Source organism: Toxorhynchites rutilus, chromosome 3 (genome assembly GCF_029784135.1).
Source record: "Toxorhynchites rutilus septentrionalis strain SRP chromosome 3, ASM2978413v1, whole genome shotgun sequence".
Taxonomy (NCBI): Eukaryota; Metazoa; Arthropoda; class Insecta; order Diptera; family Culicidae; genus Toxorhynchites; species Toxorhynchites rutilus.
This window is the reverse complement of record NC_073746.1, coordinates 180,428,385-180,449,331: the sequence shown is the minus strand read 5'-3', so window position 1 is coordinate 180,449,331 and position 20,947 is coordinate 180,428,385. Positions and strand designations below refer to the sequence as shown.

The following is a 20,947-nucleotide window of genomic DNA, read 5'->3' as shown; positions in this document are numbered from 1 at the left end:
CATCACAACACATCAACAAACCAACCCAAGCAGCCATGCCTGGACATGGTAAAGGAGGAAAAGTGAAGGGAAAGGCAAAATCCCGCTCGAACCGTGTTGATCTGGAGTTCCCCGCAAGGGTAGCTAGGCCGAGCGCGTTAGTACCAGTGTACCAGTCCACCTAGCCGGCGTTATGTAGCTTCGGCCGCCGAAGTGATCGAGTTAGCTGACAAAGCTGCTCGCGACGATAAGAAAACCTGCATTCGGAACAGAACACATTCGGTTCGGTGGACATCAAGACAACAGGCAGTTGCAGCGAGTGGCGAGTGGCAAACGCAATCGCAAAACGGCATCAGGTAGCAGAAGAAAAAAGTTTGTTCTTTATACAAACTGCTTTGGCGGCAAATCCAGAACAAGGCGGCATCGAGGGCGTTCGAAATGGTTTTTTTTAAACCACGAGTACTAAGTTTTCTAAATTGGAACCATTCCATAAAACACGGCGCTTATCAGGGCCATTAAACCTTTCAAAAAAGAGTTTACGGAATACAGTTCAATGCATTCTAAAATAATATCCAAAATAATAATAAAACACAAATTGATTTTTTTATAATTTGTTTGCCAGGATATGATGAGTATGTGAATTTGGCAGTTGTTCTGAGCTTATTGATGGTTGGGGACTTTCCCGATTATCCAATTTTCACCAATTCTTAATTTGCTTCTAGATTGAAAGTACAGTAATTTATATTTAGCTCGACATTGAGCTAATTGGATGGATCTGTAATGCGACATTTTTGTAAACATAGAGTTCGGGGTCCAAATTATGACCCCACATTGAAAGTCGACACTGTACCACTGTCATCGGAAATGTTCAATTACAGGTTAAAATTACCTCCAATCCGATACTGAGTGGTGGTAATGCGACGTGCCATTAAATTTAATTTACTGACCAACATGTCACAAGCTGGATGGGAAGAAATTTTCCAACTGTGAAAGCTGTGGCGAGTGGCAAACGCAATAGCTAAACAGGAAGGTTTAACCGAACAAGATGGGGATATCGAGTGATTAAACAGTAAACTAATCCATTTTTCAGGTAGATAGGTAGGTATTCACGTAGGAGAAGAAAATAAAACAATATATTTGAAATATATATTTAACAAAAGCTGTCCCCTTTGTATAGTCCTACGTCACTCCGGTTATATCCCCGACATTACCCACCCGTCTTTTTTTTCCTTAAAGATTTGGATGCGGTATAAGATGCAAGTCCCTTTGGTGGGGAGGTTGGCCTACAATTGCTGCGAACAGTGAGACCTCTATTTTTGTGTTTTGAATTCCCCTTTTTCCCTTTATAATGGATTCGCCCAATCATTATAGTGATATCCAGAATGCATGTTTTATATGGACGGAAAAGTTTTTTTTTATTATCGCCCTACTTTTTATTATCGTTATACAATTCCTTTCTCTAGAATGGTGATTCTGAAAATAGTGGAGGATTTGACAACGGCTTTCTCATGCAAGCCGCGAGTTTCGGGAAGTATTCTTCATGCCCTGTACCATGAACCGACATGTTTTTGCACTTTATTAGATTTAGCGGATTTTCAGATACGCATTTTTTTTTCATTTGATTAGATGGTGTCAGCGTTTTAGTTGCTGTCTTCACTTGTCCTTGGTGTTTGTGCAAGTTTTCTTTTTTCTATCTTTCGAGTTCATCGCTGTTATTTTTTCTTTTCAATGTATGTTTTTGTTCTTTTGTTTAGGGATGTTTCAATCCATCGTTGTTTATCTGACGTATTGTGCGGATAATAGGGGGCCTGATAACGAGCTTCACTTTTCGTTTGGGACGAGATGATTGGTATGCAAGGGTAAATACACTTCGTCTCGTTTTCACCGTGGGGTGGCGTTCGTAATCAGGCTCACGGTTTAATTATGTTAGGAATTTCTAATTTCAGAATTTCATAATTTGAATCAGAAGACTCTTATTTTAGTTTTCATTTCAAGCAATTGGTTAGTTGATTATATTAGATACATTTATATTAGTTTTTGGTTCCTGATTTTTCAATTCCAGCCACTAAATTGAGTATATAAACTCAGACTATAGGTTCTTCATCCGTTTAGTTCTCTTGATTAGCCTCTCAGATTTCCGAAACATAACTCCCGCCATCGTTATTAGAGTTCGATACAGAGTACGCGGAATGAATAACGAAATATATCGCCCGTCTTATTGGTTCCATAGGAATTCTCTCGGTTACTTTTTCAGGTTTCCTAAAGAGACTCTTCGCCATCGCGATTGAATTTAGATTCGTACGTACGATGAAATAACAAAATATACAGCCAGTCCAATCATACTAACAGGTTTTCCTTTTTAGAATACCTAAAGATAATCTCTGCTGCGTGTTATGACTTAGAAGATTTTCAGAATTTTGTTCCGTCGAGTGGTCGATAGTTCACCTATACATAATCACATCACTTACCGAAGTGAATCCAATTCTTACCTCTCCCTATTAACAACTATCCCTTCCATGATAAACGCTAGGGAACCACGCTATAGAGGCGACCCTTCTGGCCTTCGGGCGGCGAATATCATACTAACATTCCTTCCCTTCCCCTGGTGACTGTAAGGACGTGGCCGGCGTCGTTATTGACCATTTAAAGCTCGAATCACCGAAAATTGCACAACGAGAATGATTTGCTAGTCCCAAGCGTCATTCTGTGTGTTCTTTGTGTAATTTGGTTGGTTCAGGTCAATCACGGAGAGCAACTACGAATTGTACAGTCTACCCAAGCTCAAGCTCAAGCTCAAGAACTACAAACCTTCCATAAGCTCACATGGCAAAATTTAAAACCATCCTCACTTTCACCGCAGCGCCGCCTAGGTGTAGATTTGTACGTTAGATCGCCAATCTTATAATAATGAACACACAGGTCCGTTAAGGTGAAGGTGGAACGAAGCCATTGTAGTAGTATTGGTAAAACCACGTATTCTTATAGGATAATAGTGTTTGTGAGAGAAGAGCCGTTTGTTATGATTTTTGTACGTAAATAGATCAATTCACTTATCAGACTGTTTGGCGCTTCACTGACACGAGTCTTAGAATACATTTGAAAAAAAAAATAACAGTTCAATACTAAAGTAAAATGTATGAACGATGTGTTCCGATGAACAATTGCGAATATAAATATATATATATAGAAAATGTATTTGTATATGAAGTAAAATTCTGATTATACTCGAGCGTAACATGAGCAAATTTATAACACAGTCGAATTGGGGCTCTTTTGGTTTTAACAAGTTCTTCCGCACAGTAACTCTATGTTGATAATTCCCTCATATTTTCTTTCGTTGATCGTATTTTTTCACATATTCACGTTGAGCCTTAACCCTTCTCTTCGTTGGCCGAGGCATTTTGATTGAATGTAATACTTTTCCGTTTACTATTTTTGACAGCAGAGGCAGCCGTGGCAGTGTTCCGAGCTCTGCAATACAATTTTCTGAACCAATGTTAAAGTTGGTAAAACTTACATTATAGACCCATTAAACGTAAAAACAATAATTGTATTGATATCAACACAATTTTATTTTATTGATTTTCATGACATGAAACGCTATGACATTTTATTGAATGGCTTTTATAGCTGTTTCGATGTTGTTGTCTGGCATCAGTGTCGAAGAAATAACGATGCTTTCACCAATACAAACAAAACCATTGCAGAAAAATTGAAAAATGAAAATTTAACTTTCAGAGCACTAGCTCGAGTTTTCCGACGTTTTTCACTATACATTGCGACGGCAAGATGAAAATTTAATATCTTGTGAGTAATCGATTAGAGTTTGGTTGATATTACTTGATGGAAAGTGTGCGAAAACGATAATTTTCTTCACACTGCTTCGCAAAATTATTTATTTTTCGGCAAGGGGCGAGGGAGGGAGATGAAAGAAATGAGCGCCATTGTGGCAGCCATTTGTGACTTCCTTGCACCTTCACCTTAAGTATACTTATATAGAAAACGGTATGTTTTTAAGCATTCAATAGAATTATTGAGGCACTTTTACAATGACTCATAATGGGGTTAAGACAGCCACTATCGTAAGAGATGTGATTTTTTTTGTGTGAAGTATGATGTGAATTTTTTTTTTTTCATTTGAACGCACGTCGCACCACTTGAATAATTGGTTGCATAACTCGAGGCACTTTCATGATAAATTTGATTTGTTTTCAGATGCCACATATAATGTTTTCTTATTATGATAAGGATTGCGCATTAAGCACATTATATGTAATTCAGAGAAAATAACACCTCCCATTCTTGTCACGCTTGATCCAAAGTACAACGGCCTTGTTCTATAATAGAATTTCGCCGGAAAAAATAATCCTCTATACGGCTAGAATAATGTGGCCATCATACCCGTAGTGGTGGCCAACGTTTCCCCGCATGATGGTAGCAGCACCATTTTCATACCTTTTTTGATTTATCATATAACATTATGAAATAGGAAGTAAACTTCTCCAAAATCAACGTGATTGTGGAAAACATCCTAAAAATCGATGCTGACATGAAGAATTGCTTCAGTTTTGTACACATTGTGTTTGATTTTACTCCATGCTTAGGGAGGTCATCTTACCCCGTCCTTCCCTATGTCCAAACTGAAAGATGAAAGGTGGAAGAGGCCAACATAATTATGTTTGTGATATATTGGGTTGGGGAAAAAGAAATGTCGTATATTGTCAATATATGGCAACGCTTAAACATATCTTGTGTTGTACTTATCGCATCGGGTCATACTATATGGCTATTCAAAGACGACAATCTGTGCTACAAGTGTCGTTTTGACAGTGTTTCGAATGACATTTACAGTCTCAAGTTATAGCGCGTCAAAGATGGAGTCCACCAAGCAAGAAATTCGTCATATTTTACGTTTTTACTACCTGCGAGGTAAAATTGCAACGAAGGCGGCCGAAAAAATTCGTGTAGTTTATGGACCCGATACTGTGACGATTCGCACAGCACAGCGTTTGTTTGATTGATTGCGTTCTGGTGTTGTGGCTGTCGAAGATACACCCCGTACTGGTAGGCCAATCGTCGTGGAAACCGATAAAATCGTTGAAATCATCCAAGTAGACCGGCATGTGAGCACTCGCTCGATTGGCCAGGAACCGGGTATAGACCATAAAACCGTTTGGAACCATTTGCAGAAGATTGGATTCCAAAAAAAAACTGGATGTATGGGTGCCACACGAGTTGACGCAAAAAAATCTTTTAGACCGAATCAACGCCTGTGATGCACTGCTGAAACGGAACGAACTCGACCCATTTTTGAAGAAGATGGTGACTGGTGATGAAAAGTGGATCACGTACAACAACCTAAAGCGAAAAAAGTCGTGGTCGAAGCGCGGTGAGCCGGCCCGAACCATCGCCAAGCCCGGATTGACGGCCAGGAAGGTTATACTGTGTGTTTGGTGGGATTGGAAGGGAATCATCCACTATGAGCTGCTCAACTATGGCCTGACCCTCAACTCGGTTCTCTACTGTGAGCAGCTTGACCGTTTGAAGCAGGCGATTGACCAGAAGCGGTCAGAAATGATCAATAGGAATGGTGTTGTTTTCCACCAGGACAACGCTCGGCCTCACACATCTTTGATGACCCGCCAGAAGCTACGGGAGCTCGGATGGGATGTCCTATTGCACCCAACGTATAGTCCGGACCTGGCTCCAAGTGATTATCATCTCTTCCGGTCTATGCAAAACGCTCTTGGTGATACTAAGTAGGTCTCAAAAGAGGCTTGCGAAAACTGGTTGTCTGAGTTTTTTTGCAAATAAGGAGGGGGGTTTTGTAAGGGGGGGATAATGAAGTTGCCTTCTAAATGGCAACAAGTTTGCGAACAAAACGGTACATATTTGACTTAAATTGGATAATTTTAAGTATGTTAAATAAAGCGTCAAATTTCGATCAGAAATACGACATTTCTTTTTCCCCAACCCTATATGTAGTAGAAAACCATGGCTGCATGTTGGGAACTGTTTCTAAAAATATCACACGAAGGAGGATATCATTTTTATATAAAACGTCACATTAGAACACATTGTTAGTAAATATATATGTAAAGTTAACGAAGAAATAAATAAATCTTGTTCATCATTCGTAATCTCACAAGTTAGGTATCACTGCTCTTGCAAGTCAAAATAATTCCGACCAGTATGGCACCCATGTCCAAATTTAATAAGACCACAAAAACACTTAGGAAACTAATAGCTTATCACATGGGGAAAAATTCACGCCTGGTCGGGAATAGCACTGAAAACTTTCACGAGTGGATTTTGTCACTTATTCATCACCGAAAAAAAAAATATAACAAATATTGAGTAGAAATTACGAAAATTGGAATACACATCCTCAATCACAGCACTTCATTTGAATGTTTCGTATCCGTTACTCGACCACATTGAGTGAGTAATAACACTTTCTACTAACGAGTTGTGCTATCCAAACGGAAATTCAACATTTCAGGTATTATCAATATCGGAAATTTATCGAGGAACCATGTTGAATGTTGAAATCAGACAAGTGAGTTTCAAAAACGTGTATTGTGAGCACTTCTTCTGTAGAAGCATTGTACCACTGCGACCATTAGTTTGATCTATTGTACTGATTGTGAGCACTTACCTAAAATGCTGGCAGAAAGCACGCTCGTACAGAAATAGGTCAGTAAAGTAATAATAACTATCTTCTTCATTGTGTTTTCTTTTTTGTGACTACGGCTTTTTCGATTGAAAATTATAAAATAAAAACCTTCCGTTTTATTTATAGTATACAAGTTATTCAATTTGACTATTTTCCACCGCGCAGATGAACTGTCTCGTGTACCGTCTAAAACTCGACTGATTTTTGCCGATTGAAACAGATTGTCTCAATGATACCAGGTGAAATTTTGATCGCTGTTTATAAGTCCGGAAGAGAAAGAGAGGCATTGAAATACATTGTGATCTCATATCCCAAAGAGAAAGAGCTCTTGGTACCGTCAGTACTGCTATAAGAGGTTGCGCGGATCGATCATCTTCCATGCAGGTCAATCCGCAGACACTCTCCCGCGTTTCTTTAGCCATCGGTGGGATCATATCTGCACCAAGGGTTCCAATTAATCCAACATGTATAAGTTCGAATAAGAATTGAACTAGACTTTGCAATTTCCTCGTAGAGCATTGCGAGGAAACGCGTATAGTGTCAAGGGTATGTAAATCAAATATTTGGATTACAGCTCTCACTTCTCTTGTTGCTCGAACAAATAATAACAAATGGCTTGGCCTGAACTGAAAGATGTCATTTTCTCCAGCATAATGAATGTGAGGATAAATTACACAAGGAAAAAACAGGTATTTCTAGTGCACCAATGAAAGTGAGAGATTTCTATGCCCGCACAAGGCAATAACCTTTTAATGGTTCTTTGCATCCGAGAGAAGGGAACATTAAGAATAGAGATGCGTTTTTTGCCGCTTCTTTTAGTTTAAAATCTATTTTGTGAAAAAGGCTTGTTGAATAACTTAATTTTTACTGATTGAATCATTTGCAACCAAAAATCGCAAGATAAAAACTTGACCTGCTGAAATTTCACGATCTAGGTCAAATGATTCCTTTCATTTTAGTGGCTCTCGTTTCGACAAATGGGTGCAGAATAGCAGTGCAACGAGACTTTGATACGAAACAGAAAACAGACGGAGATGAAGACAAAACTAACGACGAGGCAAACGAGAAATAAAAGAGGAAGAATTGAATCGGATGAACTAGTATATCATCAATAAACGCGATTTAAGAAAAACAACTACAACACAACTATATTTGGATTACAACTATTCCCATTTTCCAAGTATTTTTTGGTTTGGAACTCGCGTGGGAAATTATTCGCAAATATGGACAAATCCAACTCGAAATCTAATTATGTTACACTCCAACCTTTTGCAATTCTTTTGATCTGTATGGGGTTGAAATGTCTGTTAGATTCGGCTCCCTAATATGAAGCTTTTTTGGTTTAAATACCTACAAAATCCGTTCATTGCATATGATGATTCCAACCAACGTGTTCGATAATGTTTTGCACACGTTGATAAGGATTGAGTGAGGTTGGTTTTTTCTATCCTTTCTCTGTCCTCCCATTGCAGGGAGACGACTGAAAGAAGGCTGAAGGATGATTTTCCATCTTAATCTAGACCAGATATGGTCTCCTTTATTTGGCGATTTATTTCTCAACATATTCTCCTTTAGCTCGATACACTTAACTCAGCGATGCTCCAACTTCTTGAAGCCATCTGAAAAAAATACGTTTTCCCGAGGTCTGCAAAGAAAGCCTCCGTGGCGGCGATGACCTCCCCATTCGACTCGAATTTCTGACCGGCGAGTGACTTTTTCAAGTTTGGAAACAAAAAAAAAGTCGCACGGGTCCAAATCTGGAGAATACGGTGGATGGGGCAGCAGTTCTTAGTGCAATTCGACCAATTTGGCCAAGGCGACTGCGGAATTTCCATGTATTTCATTTTTCTAAAATCCTCGGACACGCCCGCTTCCACACACGGTCAAAACTAAATTACGAGTCCGATTCGGCTGAAATTTTGACAGTAGCCGTTTACGAGAATGTACTACACGATAAGTAACCTCTCTTGCGATACTGACACCATCGGGCGATGAGACTAAGTACTTATTGGAACGCCCTCGTATGTACAGCCTGCTAGCTGCGACAATTATTACGGCCGAAAACTAGAGTAAGTGCTCTTAAAGTTGCAACCGACTCCAAACTACGGTAGTAGTTTTTAATAATTATTAGGCGTTGCTCGCTCGTGTACTTCACTATGATGAAAATGTTGATAACGTTTTGACATTGGCAGATCATTAAAATGTTTTAAGGGTTCGTTCACACAAAGACACAAAGTTTTTAAGTCGCTAATGGATGACCCTTTACATTCATGTATTTACCTTAACACATTTGAAGTAATATATTTTTTTTCACATCCACAGCAATAAACATCTAAACATCTAGGTACGACATTAAACGCATCAATATAAAATGTAAATCAGTAAAATAAACATTGATTTATCAAAACTGCTTCAAGTTGAGGTCTGAATGTTTCATTTCCGTTCAATATAATGTGAAGACTCTTTTCGTGTCGTTTTAATAAATTCAAAATAATCATCTGGCATCCTTGGAAATGAATTGAATGTTTACATTTGATTGTGCTGTTTGGAAAATGCTGAATCGAATTGTATAGTTGTTGTAAATTACTTATGCAATTCTAGTTTTGCCATAAAACAATTTCTGAAGATAAAAGCGGAATAAAGATATATCGATGTTTTAAATCGACAAGGTGAACAAACATAACCGAACAAATTAGACGACGACTCGACTGATTCATCAGCGACCGCGGTCACACGGTCGAGTCAGACGACCTACTCGTAAGTTTTTAGTCGAGCTCGACTTCTGGAATATGAAAACAAACGAGACGACCATTTGTATTCTAGTCTCGTCTTCCGGAATAGGGCCCTGTAGTTTGTCACTAGGTGAGATATGAAGTCTTGTCCTCATATGTTATCGAATCGGGTATCATCAAGTTTTTAATTGAAAAGTGAAAAGAGTGGCTTCCACGATAAAGCGAGAAACTCTCGCCATTCGCCGCGCGGAGCAAAAGGGATAATTATTGAGCAATTCCAAATGAAATCGACAAATGACAAAACATGAGTATTTTCGATTCGAATGATAGTTTGTATTGCGTTTGGGTTGCAGGAAACATGAGTTTTCCACAGTAATTGGGAATTTTTTAACTCAAGTGTAACTTTTCAATAGGGCCCATTGATTTTAGTAGGAGAAATCTTTGTAAATTTATATCTCAAAAACTATGAGTCGAACCGAAATAGAGTCTTAGAAAGAGTTATAGAATACTGATGTTTAAACGTGAAAAAATATACACTGAGAAAAAAATAGTACTCTTTTTTTATTAACAAAAACAAAACTTTTATTTGCAATATTCAAAATATGTATTTTTTATTTTATTATAAAATAGAAAATGAGTCCAAGATGGTGAACCTGTTTTTGACGAACTTTATGGAATATCAAATTTTCATGAATTTTTGAAGCATAGAATTCTTCTATGTTAACTGTCAATTTTAGCCACAAGTTATGAATCTTGATGTAATTTAAAACAAAAAAGCCATTTTCAAGATATTAAAAAAAATATTTCTAATTAATTGTCATTTTTATGGTAAATAGGTTCTCTTAATATGTTTTTCGTATTATACCACCATGTTCATGAAATTTCATAAATTTGCTTATAATTTCCAACAACTTTTCCAAATTATGGTAAGAATATATGTTTAGGAGTTACGTTGCAAAACATTTGAAGACATGTGGATTAATACAAAAGTTAGCGATATTAACAGATTCCTTATCTCTCGTCATGATCCGCAAATTTTTGAAGATGTATCTAAAAGAATATTGCATCCCATTAACTTAAGTTTCTCAATCACTGACACGGTTAAGACACGTTTTTCAAATGAACATGTCTTACCGTTTTTCGGAAACGGTCTACAACACGAGAATAATTTTGTTGCAGTCCATTGTGGTATACTGAACGATGTTTGAATCTGAGTAACTTTATATACATACTAGCTGACCCGGCAAACTTCGTCCCGCCTAAAATTTGTTGTTATCAATACCGTCAAACATTCACGTTTTCTTACTATGAGCAAGTTCATGGGTCCAATCACAGAACTGTTCATTGATTGATCTTCTAATCGACCCCGTTGAATTTACCTTTAACTATAAAATTCCTAGTATTTCTAACAAAACTCATCATTATAATATCAGATTATTTTCAGACACAATTCTCGTTCAAGACTTTTCAACCACTTGCAAATACCATGTTTCTCCGTTACATGGAATAAATGTTTTATACAGAAAATATGATAGAATAAAGAAAGCTCTAAATCGGACAATTCCTTCCTCGAGTTCTGCTATTATCAACACATTCGGCGATACTTTTTTATTGGTATAGATAGAAGAAGATATAGGAGTGCGTTTCATCACATTAAAATCCATTTCCAGTTTCGAACAAAGATCAATTTCGCTAGCTTCTTCTTCTTCTTCTTCAATGGCACTAACGTTCCTAGAGGAACTTCGCCGTCTCAACGTAGTATTACTTGCGTCATTTTTATTAGTACTTAGTTGAGATTTCTATGCCAAATAACACGCCTTGAATGCATTCTGAGTGGCAAGCTCTAGAGAATACGCGTGATCACAGTGCAAGTCGGAGGAAATTTCTTTGACGAAAAATTCCCACGACCAGAACGGGAATCGAACCCGAACACCCGGCATGTTAGTTATGACGCTAACCACTCGGCCACGGGAGCACATTTTCGCTAGCGCAAACATTAAATGAACTAACAGCACTTGTCACTATGTAGTTGTAAAACATAAGGAAATTAAATTGTCCGAATTTTCCCTTTTTCCTTCAGAATTTTCCGAAAATTTTCAATTGTCATGTTTGGTTAGAATATTTTTGGTTGAAATATGTGTAAAATTTTTATGGGACCCACTCTCCATTCCAGAGGAGGGAGGGGTGTCATACCATCATAGAAACATTTCTCGTAACCAAAAACCCTCACATCCCAAATTGTGCTTGATTAGTTCTCGAGTTATGCAGAAGTTTGTATTTTGTTTGTATGGCAGCCACCCCTTAGAGAGCGGGAGGAGTGTATTCACCATAGAAACGTTTCGTGCCCCGTAAAACCTTCACATGCCCAATTTGGTTTCATTTGCTTGATTAATTCTCGAGTAATGTAGAAATTTCTGTTTCACTTGTATGGCAGCCCCACCTTAGAGAGGGGGGTGGAGAGCTTAACCATCATAGAGACATTTATTGCACCGTAAAACCTTCACATGCTAAATTTGGTTTCATTTGCTTGATTAATTCTCGAGTAATGCAGGAATTTGTGTTTCATTTGTGGGGGGTGGAGAGTCTAACCATCATAGAATCATTTATTACACCCTAAAATCTTCATATGCCGAATTTCATTTCATTTGCTTGATTAATTCCCGAGTAATGTAGAAATTTGTGTTTAATTCGTATGGCATATGGTTATAAACAGGGATGTTCAATTTGAGCCATATTTGGTCATCGAAGATTACTAATGTCTACATATAAATGCCAACATTACCGGCCCCCTTGAACTAGCTTCAACTAAATATGCTTATGTTCTAAACTATTAAAACTAGTTAACTAAATTCCTGGTCTGTTTTTGTAATAGATCACAATTCGATGGCAATGGACATATTCGGCACACAGGACGCTTGTAGATACCGTTTTTGGTTCTTACAGTAACCACTCTGACGACTCCATCATTTTCTGGATGCACCTTAGTAATTCTTGCCAAGGGCCAATATAGGGGTGGTTGATTATCCTCACGTAGAACAGCCAAATCTCCAACATTAATGGAAATGTGTTGCCGGTTTTTGTTAATCATTTGCATCTCGGTGAGGTATTCCCTACTCCATCTCTGCCAATATCGCTGGAATAATTGCTGCCTTTGCTGGTAATGGGTTAGTCGATTCGTAGGGATGGCGCGCAGATCGGTTTCGGGGAGTGCCGTCATGGTAGAGCCAATAAGAAAATGGGCTGGAGTCAGCACATCAACATCTAGAGGGTCATCCGAAAGCGGAACTAATGGCCTTGAATTGAGTGCTGCTGTAATCTGAACGAGAAGAGTAGAGAAATCTTCAAAGGATAGGTGATACGAGCCGATTTCCTTTTTGAGGGCACTTTTAACAGTGCGCACTGCAGCTTCCCACAAGCCTCCAAAGTTAGGAGCCCGTGGGGGTATAAAATGCCATGATATACCTTGTTGCGCTAGCTCGTTTCCAATCATAGCGAACTGTTTTTTATCATTCAGCGTCTTATATAAACCATATAACTCATGCTTGGCGCCGGAAAAATTCTTGGCATTATCTGAATGAATTTCAGATGGAACTCCATGATTACCAATGAATCTACGCAGGGCTGAAATAAACCCGACGGTCGATAAATTGCTGACAATTTCCAAATGTATGGCCTTCGTGGTAAAACATATAAACACTGCAACGTAAACTTTCGGGGCGGCAGCACGACGATAGGGTGGTTTTAGATAAAACGGACCGCAATAATCAATCCCAGTTATGACGAATGGCTTGCTTGGACACACACGGGCACTTGGTAGCTGGCCCATTGGTTGCTGAATTGTTGTTGGACTCACACGAAAGCAGCGATAGCATTTTTGTAACACAGAATTGACTGTCTTTTTTGTAACGGCCAGAATTCCTGTCTCATGACTGAAAGTGTTAACTGCCGACTACCATGAATGGTTTGATGATGAAAGTAATCAATGAGCATGCGAGTAAATGGATGGTTACTTGGAAGTACTGATGGATGCTTTGTTGTAAAATGTACGTCTGACTGACGCAGGCGTCCACCCACTCTTATGACCCCATTTTGATCTACAAAGGGATTGAGAAGTTTCAGTGGAGATTTGTTCGATACCTGATGATGCTTTCGTAAATTTTTAATATCCTCTGGAAAACATTCTAGTTGTACAAGGCGCACCAAAGCCAGTTTTCCAGCGTTAATTTCATTCGCTTCTAAGAATGGGGATCGACGAGCTTCATGAGGTTGGCGACAGTTATGTGCGAAACGGAGGCAATAAGCTACAATGCGCAGTAAAGGTTTGAGAGCCGAGCGTAGGAAGAACAAGTCATTCGTTTCAGAAATTATGGTCCCCATATAAACAGTTTTTTTGGTTTCTAGATCCAGGTAGGAATGAACAAATTCCTTGCTTTCCTTTGGCCACGTATCAATGGATTGCTTTAGCCATGTCGGTCCGTTTCTCCATAATTGACTCTGGATAAATTCCTCCACAGATATTCCACGAGACACTAAGTCAGCAGGGTTTTGGTTCCCTGCTATATGTTGCCAACTATGACCATAAGTGAGCGTTTGTATCCTAGAAACACGATTCGCAATGAAGGTTTGCCAAGTGTTAGGAGGTGCCTTCAGCCAGTGCAAAACAATTGTTGAGTCGGACCAGAAAAACGATTGATATTCATTCATTTTCAATGAGTTTACAACTTTTGAATATAAGTGGGCAGCTGTATCTGCAGCACAAAGCTCTAGGCGAGGGAGTGTTAATCTTTTTAATGGTGCAACACGAGATTTTGACGAAAGTAGCTCGATGCGCACATTGCCGACTGTATCGGTCGCTCTTACATAGTAAGAGCGCACGCTCCATACGCTAACTCAGATGCATCCGCAAAACAGTGAAACTGTATTCCTGTCCATTCCAGACTAAAGGCGATTCGGTCTATTTGCACTTCTGATAGCAGATTCAAGTTGCTGACAAATTCTTTCCATTCATTATCCAATTAAGAGGGAACAGCATCATCCCAGCCAGATTGCAGTAAAGATAGTTTCTGCATTATGATTTTTCCCTTCACAATTACCGGAGAAATTAAACCGAGAGGATCAAACAGTTTCGCGATGGTAGAGAGGATACTTCGCCTTGTCCAATCCTTCACGTTATTGACTATATCGAAGACAAAACTCAACTGATCAGATCTTGGATCCCATGTAACACCAAGTGTCTTTACTTGTTCCGTGGAAACTAAATCGAAGCTTATTTCCAATCCTTTACCCAATTTTTCCATTGGCAATCCCTCCAAAACTTTTGGACAATTTGAAATCCACTTTCGGAGTGAAAAACCTCCTTCCTCAGCCAAATCTTGTAATTCTTTTCGCAGAAATATTGCCTCATTAATGCTCGAAGCTCCGCTAATCAGGTCATCTATATAAAGGTCATTTTCAAGAACCACGCTTGCCTCGGGATGTCTAGACCGTTCATCGTATGCCAGTTGCTTCAGTGTTCTTGTGGCGAGGAACGATGAAGGAGTCAAGCCATAAGTCACCGTGAGCAATTCGTATGTACCTATTGGATCTGACTCGGAAAACCGCCAAAAAATTCTTTGCAGATGCGTATATTCATCGTGTAGAGTATCCGCTATCGGTGGAAGCCGATCCATCAAATACGACCCGTAACTTAGTTGTAGTGCTTGAATTTTTAATGACGGGGTGGTGAGGCAAATAATATGTTTTTTTATCCGTGGATCCCCTAGCTTCTGATTGTAAATCTTCTTCTGTAACTTTTTTCATGTGACCAAGCCTAATATATTCAGCCATGAATGCATGGTATTCCTTTTTTAATGATATGTCCCGTTGCAAGCGTCTTTCCAGTTTTCTGAACCTTTCCAATGCCATTATTTTTTATTCACCCAGCATATTTCCGAAATGAACATGTTTGGGTAGTCTTACTATGTAGCGACCATCGTCAGCACGCGAGTGAGTTTTAACAAAAGATTCTTCGCAGTCTTGTTCCTGTTAGACCGAGGCGGTTGATCATCATAGCTCTCTGTTTTCCAAAATTTTTCCATCAGACTCTCTAGATTATCCGGAGTTGTCGCGGCATGACAGTGAACAGATGTCCTATTTTGAATACTCGTTTTACCCGTTACGATCCAACCAAGTTTTGTTTCAACCAAAGTGGGAAGTCCTGATCCCATATTAATCCGTTTTAGTCCGTTTTCATTCAAAAAATCATAGAAGTATTCCGCATCAATTATCAAGCCGACCCGTTTGCATGTGTTAAAGTCAGGATCAGCTAGCTTCAATTGTTCAGGAATTCTCCAGTGATTAATTGGCACGGTAACTGAAGGCAACTCAGAAGTAACCCGTGGCAATATTAAAAAATCCATTCCCATTGTGTAATCTGTCACTCGAGAACCTATTGTAGCGTTAACTGCATGTCTTGCTCGGGATTCAACCTGGTCAATTCCATAAATTGGAACATTTATCGCACGTCGTTTCAACTTCAGCATCTGACACATCCTTTCGCTCATAATATTCACCTGAGATCCATTATCGAGCAATGCTCTTGCCAAATGTTTGTTACCATCTCTATCCTGCACAATCAATACCACCGTTGAAAGAAAAATGTTCGATGGTCCAGATTTGGTCCCAATACTAAATGAACTAACTGTCGATTCATCCATTGCTTCCGTTTGATCAGCAAATGTACTTCCTGTACCTCCAGTTGCCAAATTCGTTGCCATGCCTCGTATATCGTTGCTTTTATTTACTGTAGAATTCATGCTATCGCTGTGCCCCAGTTTATATCCGGGATGAATCAACGTATTGTGCCTTTTTCCACACGTTCTACAATTAAATTTAGAGTTGCAGTCTCGAGCCCAATGCCCTGATCGAAAGTAATTACTACACAAGCGCTTGTTGTTTACTATATTCAGTCTTTCAGATAGATTCTGGAATCGTCTGGAATTTAGTACAACGTGAAGTATAATGAGCATCGCCGCAACATTGACATGCTGGTACATCATTCACAGCATTTGTAGCACTATATGAAACAGTATTGGTACGTTTTATGTTCGATCTTGTGGGATGATTTTTGCTTTCGGTACAATTTGATGATATGGCGTCCAATATTCGAGTCCTTTTCCCTAGAAAATCCATTAATGATGAGAAACCAGGTTCTTTTATAGAAGCCGCGTGGTCTTCCCAAAGTTGTAGAGTATGACCGTCCAACTTGGAACAAACCCAATGTACAATAAGTGCTCCCCAATGCTCAGTTTTTTCACCCAACTGCTTTAGTATCTTCATTCTCTGTTCGAATTCGTCTACCAATCAGTGAATTGCTGCAGCCGATTCCTCCTTCAGTCTTGGATATTCGCTTTTTGAGAAGATATTCGTTTGAGTATCGCTTCGTTACTGTTTCCCAAGCAATTGAGTAGTTTTCATTCGTGATCGTGAGAGATTCTATAAGCTTTGCCGCCTCCCCTTTCAGTGCTGTTTTCAGGTAGTGAAATTTTTGTACGTCGCAGAGTTCTGTCGATTCGTGTATCATGAAAACGAATATCGTATTAAACGAAAGCCACACTCGATAGTCACCGTCGACCTCCGGTAGTGTAATCTGAGGTAGACGCACCCCGGTATGAATACCCAAAGCGCTGGTATTTCTGGCAATCGTGTTGTCAAGATTTGCGGTAGTCTGAACCGGTAGAGATATCTTTGCTGATAGTGCTGCTCGTAGCTCATAATAATGATTTTCAAAATCCACTCCAGCAGAATAACTGTCCTCCTCAACATCACCTTTTTCATCCAACATCGCTATCTCTTCCTGAACTTTTTCGAATTCTTCGAATTTTTTATCAAGTTTTTCAATCCTCATCTCGATTTGTCCGCTCTGTGAATTCGGATCATATCCCTCCAAAAACTGCTCGTGTCGTTTTAGAGATGCGAATATACGTTCCCTCCTTTTAATTTTGTCGTTAACTTTTCGTTCAGCCATCATTAACACCACTACCAGACCAGCAATGCAGTTGTTCCAAAATAACCGAAAAGAGACAAAAGGAACCAGGAAGTACCGCAAATTAAAATTGTAGTATTGGACAGGTGCTCACCTGAGGCCTGTCCAAAATAGGTCTTGAAAAGTAGTATGGAAATAGTCCTTCCCGAATATGCGAATCGTTATTGAGTCCAGCTAAATTATAGTCCTCTCTCACAGCCAGTAGATGCAGTAATAATCCCGAATCGTCGATGATCATAAAATAAACATAAAAGTACCAGGTAGCACAAATTGATACAGTAGAATTATTTGGACAGGCACTCATCTGAGGCCTGTTTGTAACAAGCCTTGTATAATCAATGTAAAATGTAACTATTTCTCGTGTGTGGTAGCAATCGGTTTTATCCAGAAGTGTAATCAAGTCGTGAATATTCCTTGTCAATAGTTGTCAGTTGAATATAATTTTGTGGTGATCGCCAAATCTCGTAAAAGCAGCAAAAAAAAAACAAAAAAGATCCAAGTAGCACCGCTAAATTTGTGGTAAGTTGTAGGAAAGCCACTCACCTGTGGCCTGTAATAATTAGACCTTGTATTAACTCAAATATTTTGCATCAAAGAAATGTCTTCAATTTATGGCATTTGTTCATCCAAGCTTCTATTATCCAACAATAATTGGCCTCAGTACTGTATGGCTGCGGCTTTGAAATAGGATAATGACCCCTTCACCAATCGTTGTCCATAGGATAATGACCTCTTCAACCTTCGTTGTTCATAGGGTAATGACCTCTGGATTCAGCCATAAATCCTGGTCACGGCACCAAAATGTTCGCTTTCAGAGGTTCGAGGCTGAATCGCGTATCGAGAATAAACACTGTCTCAACGGTAGGGTTTCCTTTTTTGGGATTTTCAAAACTACGCTCTCAAATTTGAAAATTGTATATTCGATGAAATTCGATCTTCACGCACGTATATTTCTGGATGCTGTCTGTCGTTCTACTGAACGCAATTAAATCCTCTGTATTCACAACTGATCTGCCTAATTTTGGGTGTGGGTGTGTGTGCTGGACAGTATAACGGTTATAAACAGGGATGTTCAATTTGAGCCATATTTGGTCATCGAAGATTACTAATGTCTACATATAAATGCCAACAGTGTTGTTGGGATTTCAATTCTACTTTGAAAACTGTCGTATTTTGATTGTGCAACACGAATAATATGTTAAAAGTTTGTATTAACAAATTGCGGGCCGCTCACGAGTTTTCTCGTGTTTCGAGTTTCGTCTATTACGGATGGATCACGAAATAACCCGTGTTTTCTACACTTGATCGTTAAATCCTTGGTCTGCCAAGAATCTAACAAGGCCTACCGATGGCTCGCCTTCGTCTCATCCACACCGAGGGAAACGATCTCATTCGTGGAATTCGAAAAAATTAAGCGTACAAGTTTGCCCCAAAACGTGCGGTCCTTAATGGTTAAGATTTTTTTTAATATCGCTACGTTTTGTCTTCAAACGGTTTTCAACGTAACTCTAAACATATATTAGGCTGTCAAAAAAGTCCTGCGGTATTTTTTTTTGAATTTTCATTTGTTCATAAAATTAGTTACAATCATTTGTTTTAAGTCAAATATGCGCCGTTTTGTTCGATGACTTGTTCCCAACGAGATGCCAACTTCATAATACCCCTGTTATAGAAGCTCGCTTCCTTATTGGCAAAAAACTCGGATAGCCAATTTTCACAGGCCTCTTTTGAGGCTAACTTCTGACTACCTAGCTCGGTCGCCATGGACAAAAACAGGTGATAGTCACTTGGTGCAAGGTCCGGACTATACGGCGGATGCAAAAGAACCTCCCTTCCGAGCTTCCGGAGCTTCTGGCGCGTCACCAAAGAAGTGTGTGGCCTGGCGTTGTCCTGATGGAAGACAATGCGGCCTCTGTTTATCAAAGATGGCCTCTTCTTCATGAGTGCTACCTTCAAGCGGTCCAGTTGTTGGCAATACAGGTCCGAATTGAGCGTTTGGCCATAGGGAAGCAGATTATTATTATATTATAGATTATTCCTTGAAAATCCCACCAAACACACAGCACAACCTTCCTGGCCGTTAATGAGGGCTTGGCCACCGTCTGAGCCGCTTCAGCGGGCTTCGACCAGGACCGTTTGTGCTTCACGTTGTCGTGAGTGACCCACTTTTCATCGCCAGTCACCATCCGCTTCAGAAACGGGTCGATTTTGTTGCGATTCAGCAGCGATTCACATGCGTCGATACGGTCAAAGATGTTTTTTTGCGTCAACGTGTGTGGCACCCATACATCGAGCTTCTTTGTGGATCCAAGCTTCTTCAAATGGTTAATAACGGTTTGATGACTTATCCCCAGCTCTTGGCCGATGCTACGACTGCTACTATGCCGGTCTTTCTCGGCTAATTCAGCGATTTTGTCGCAATTTTCGACGACAGGCCTTCCGGAGCGTGGCGCATCTTCGACGACCTCTACACCAGAACGAAAACGTTGAAACCATCGATGTGCGGTGGAAATGGAAACTGTGCTTGAGATGCATTTTTGCCTTTGTCATAGTAGTACTGTAAAATATGTCGGATTTTCCCTATATTTTGCTCCATATTTGCGACACTATAACTCATGAACGACTTACCCAAACAAAACACTGTCAAGGACTATATTATAGCGCGCAAAAATACCTTTTCAACAAGCTATAGTTTGACTCAATACAATGAATACAACTAGAACTACGCGCTTACAACGACACCTCGCGGAAATACCGCAGGACTTTTTTGACAGCCTAATATTAACGATGTATTTGGAAAAGTTGTTGAGAATTATAAGCAAATTCATTAAATTTCATGAACATGACGGTATAACACGTCAATCATATTAAAAGGGGGTATTTATCATAAAAAAGACAATAAATTAGAAATATTTTTTAAAATATCTCGAGAATGGCTGCATTTAGAAGGAGATTTATAATAAGCTTTTTTGTTTGAAATCACATCAGGATTCATAATTTGTGGCTTAAATTGATTGTTATCATACAAAAATCAATTTTAAAAATTCATAAAAAAAACCGTGACCGGTATAAAGCGCCGCGGTAAACAACTGCAATAGAAAAAAAAGTAAAGTAGGCTAGAAATATTGTGGCGCGGGAAAAGCATCATGTGTATAAATGCATCACATTTCTATTATAAATTCATTCTATCGTTTTCGATTTTCGAAATTTATTCTGAGGTCAATGTAATGGGGACGAAGTCCCCATTTCACGAGGATAAGGAATCGAGGCGGCCCAAGCCACGAGCGTCGGACGGCGTGCATTTACCCGGGGCATTACGTTTGCCCGGTTGATGTTTGTTTTGAAATACGATACGGCGCCACAATATTTCTAGCCTACTACACTTTTTCTAAGTGGTTGTTTCTGTTGCAGTCGTTTTCTGCAGCGATTTATTCCGGGAACCGTTTTTAAAATCTGCATTTTAGGACGATTTCATTTAGAATTGCTCTATTTTGTTTTGTGCTCACTCTCTTGATTCATTCATGATACATGAGATAC

The 20,947-nt window shown here is 39.3% G+C and overlaps 1 protein-coding gene across 2 annotated transcripts in view; it reads right to left on the bottom strand.

Moving 5' to 3' along the window:
- LOC129777773 (uncharacterized) overlaps positions 1 to 18,275 on the bottom strand; it is a 33,434-nt gene extending 15,159 nt beyond the window's left edge. The window contains exon 1 of one of the 2 annotated variants that reach the window (XM_055784253.1): positions 17,954 to 18,275. Coding sequence is in view for 1 of the 2 variants with exons in the window: in XM_055784251.1 (XP_055640226.1) it covers positions 6,638 to 6,707 (70 nt within the window). In the remaining variant the exon portion in view is untranslated. Of the gene's footprint in view, positions 1 to 6,637; positions 6,871 to 17,953 lie in introns of those variants that run through there. The other variant, XM_055784251.1, reaches the window with a different exon arrangement.
- Positions 18,276 to 20,947: the final 2,672 nt, after the last annotated feature.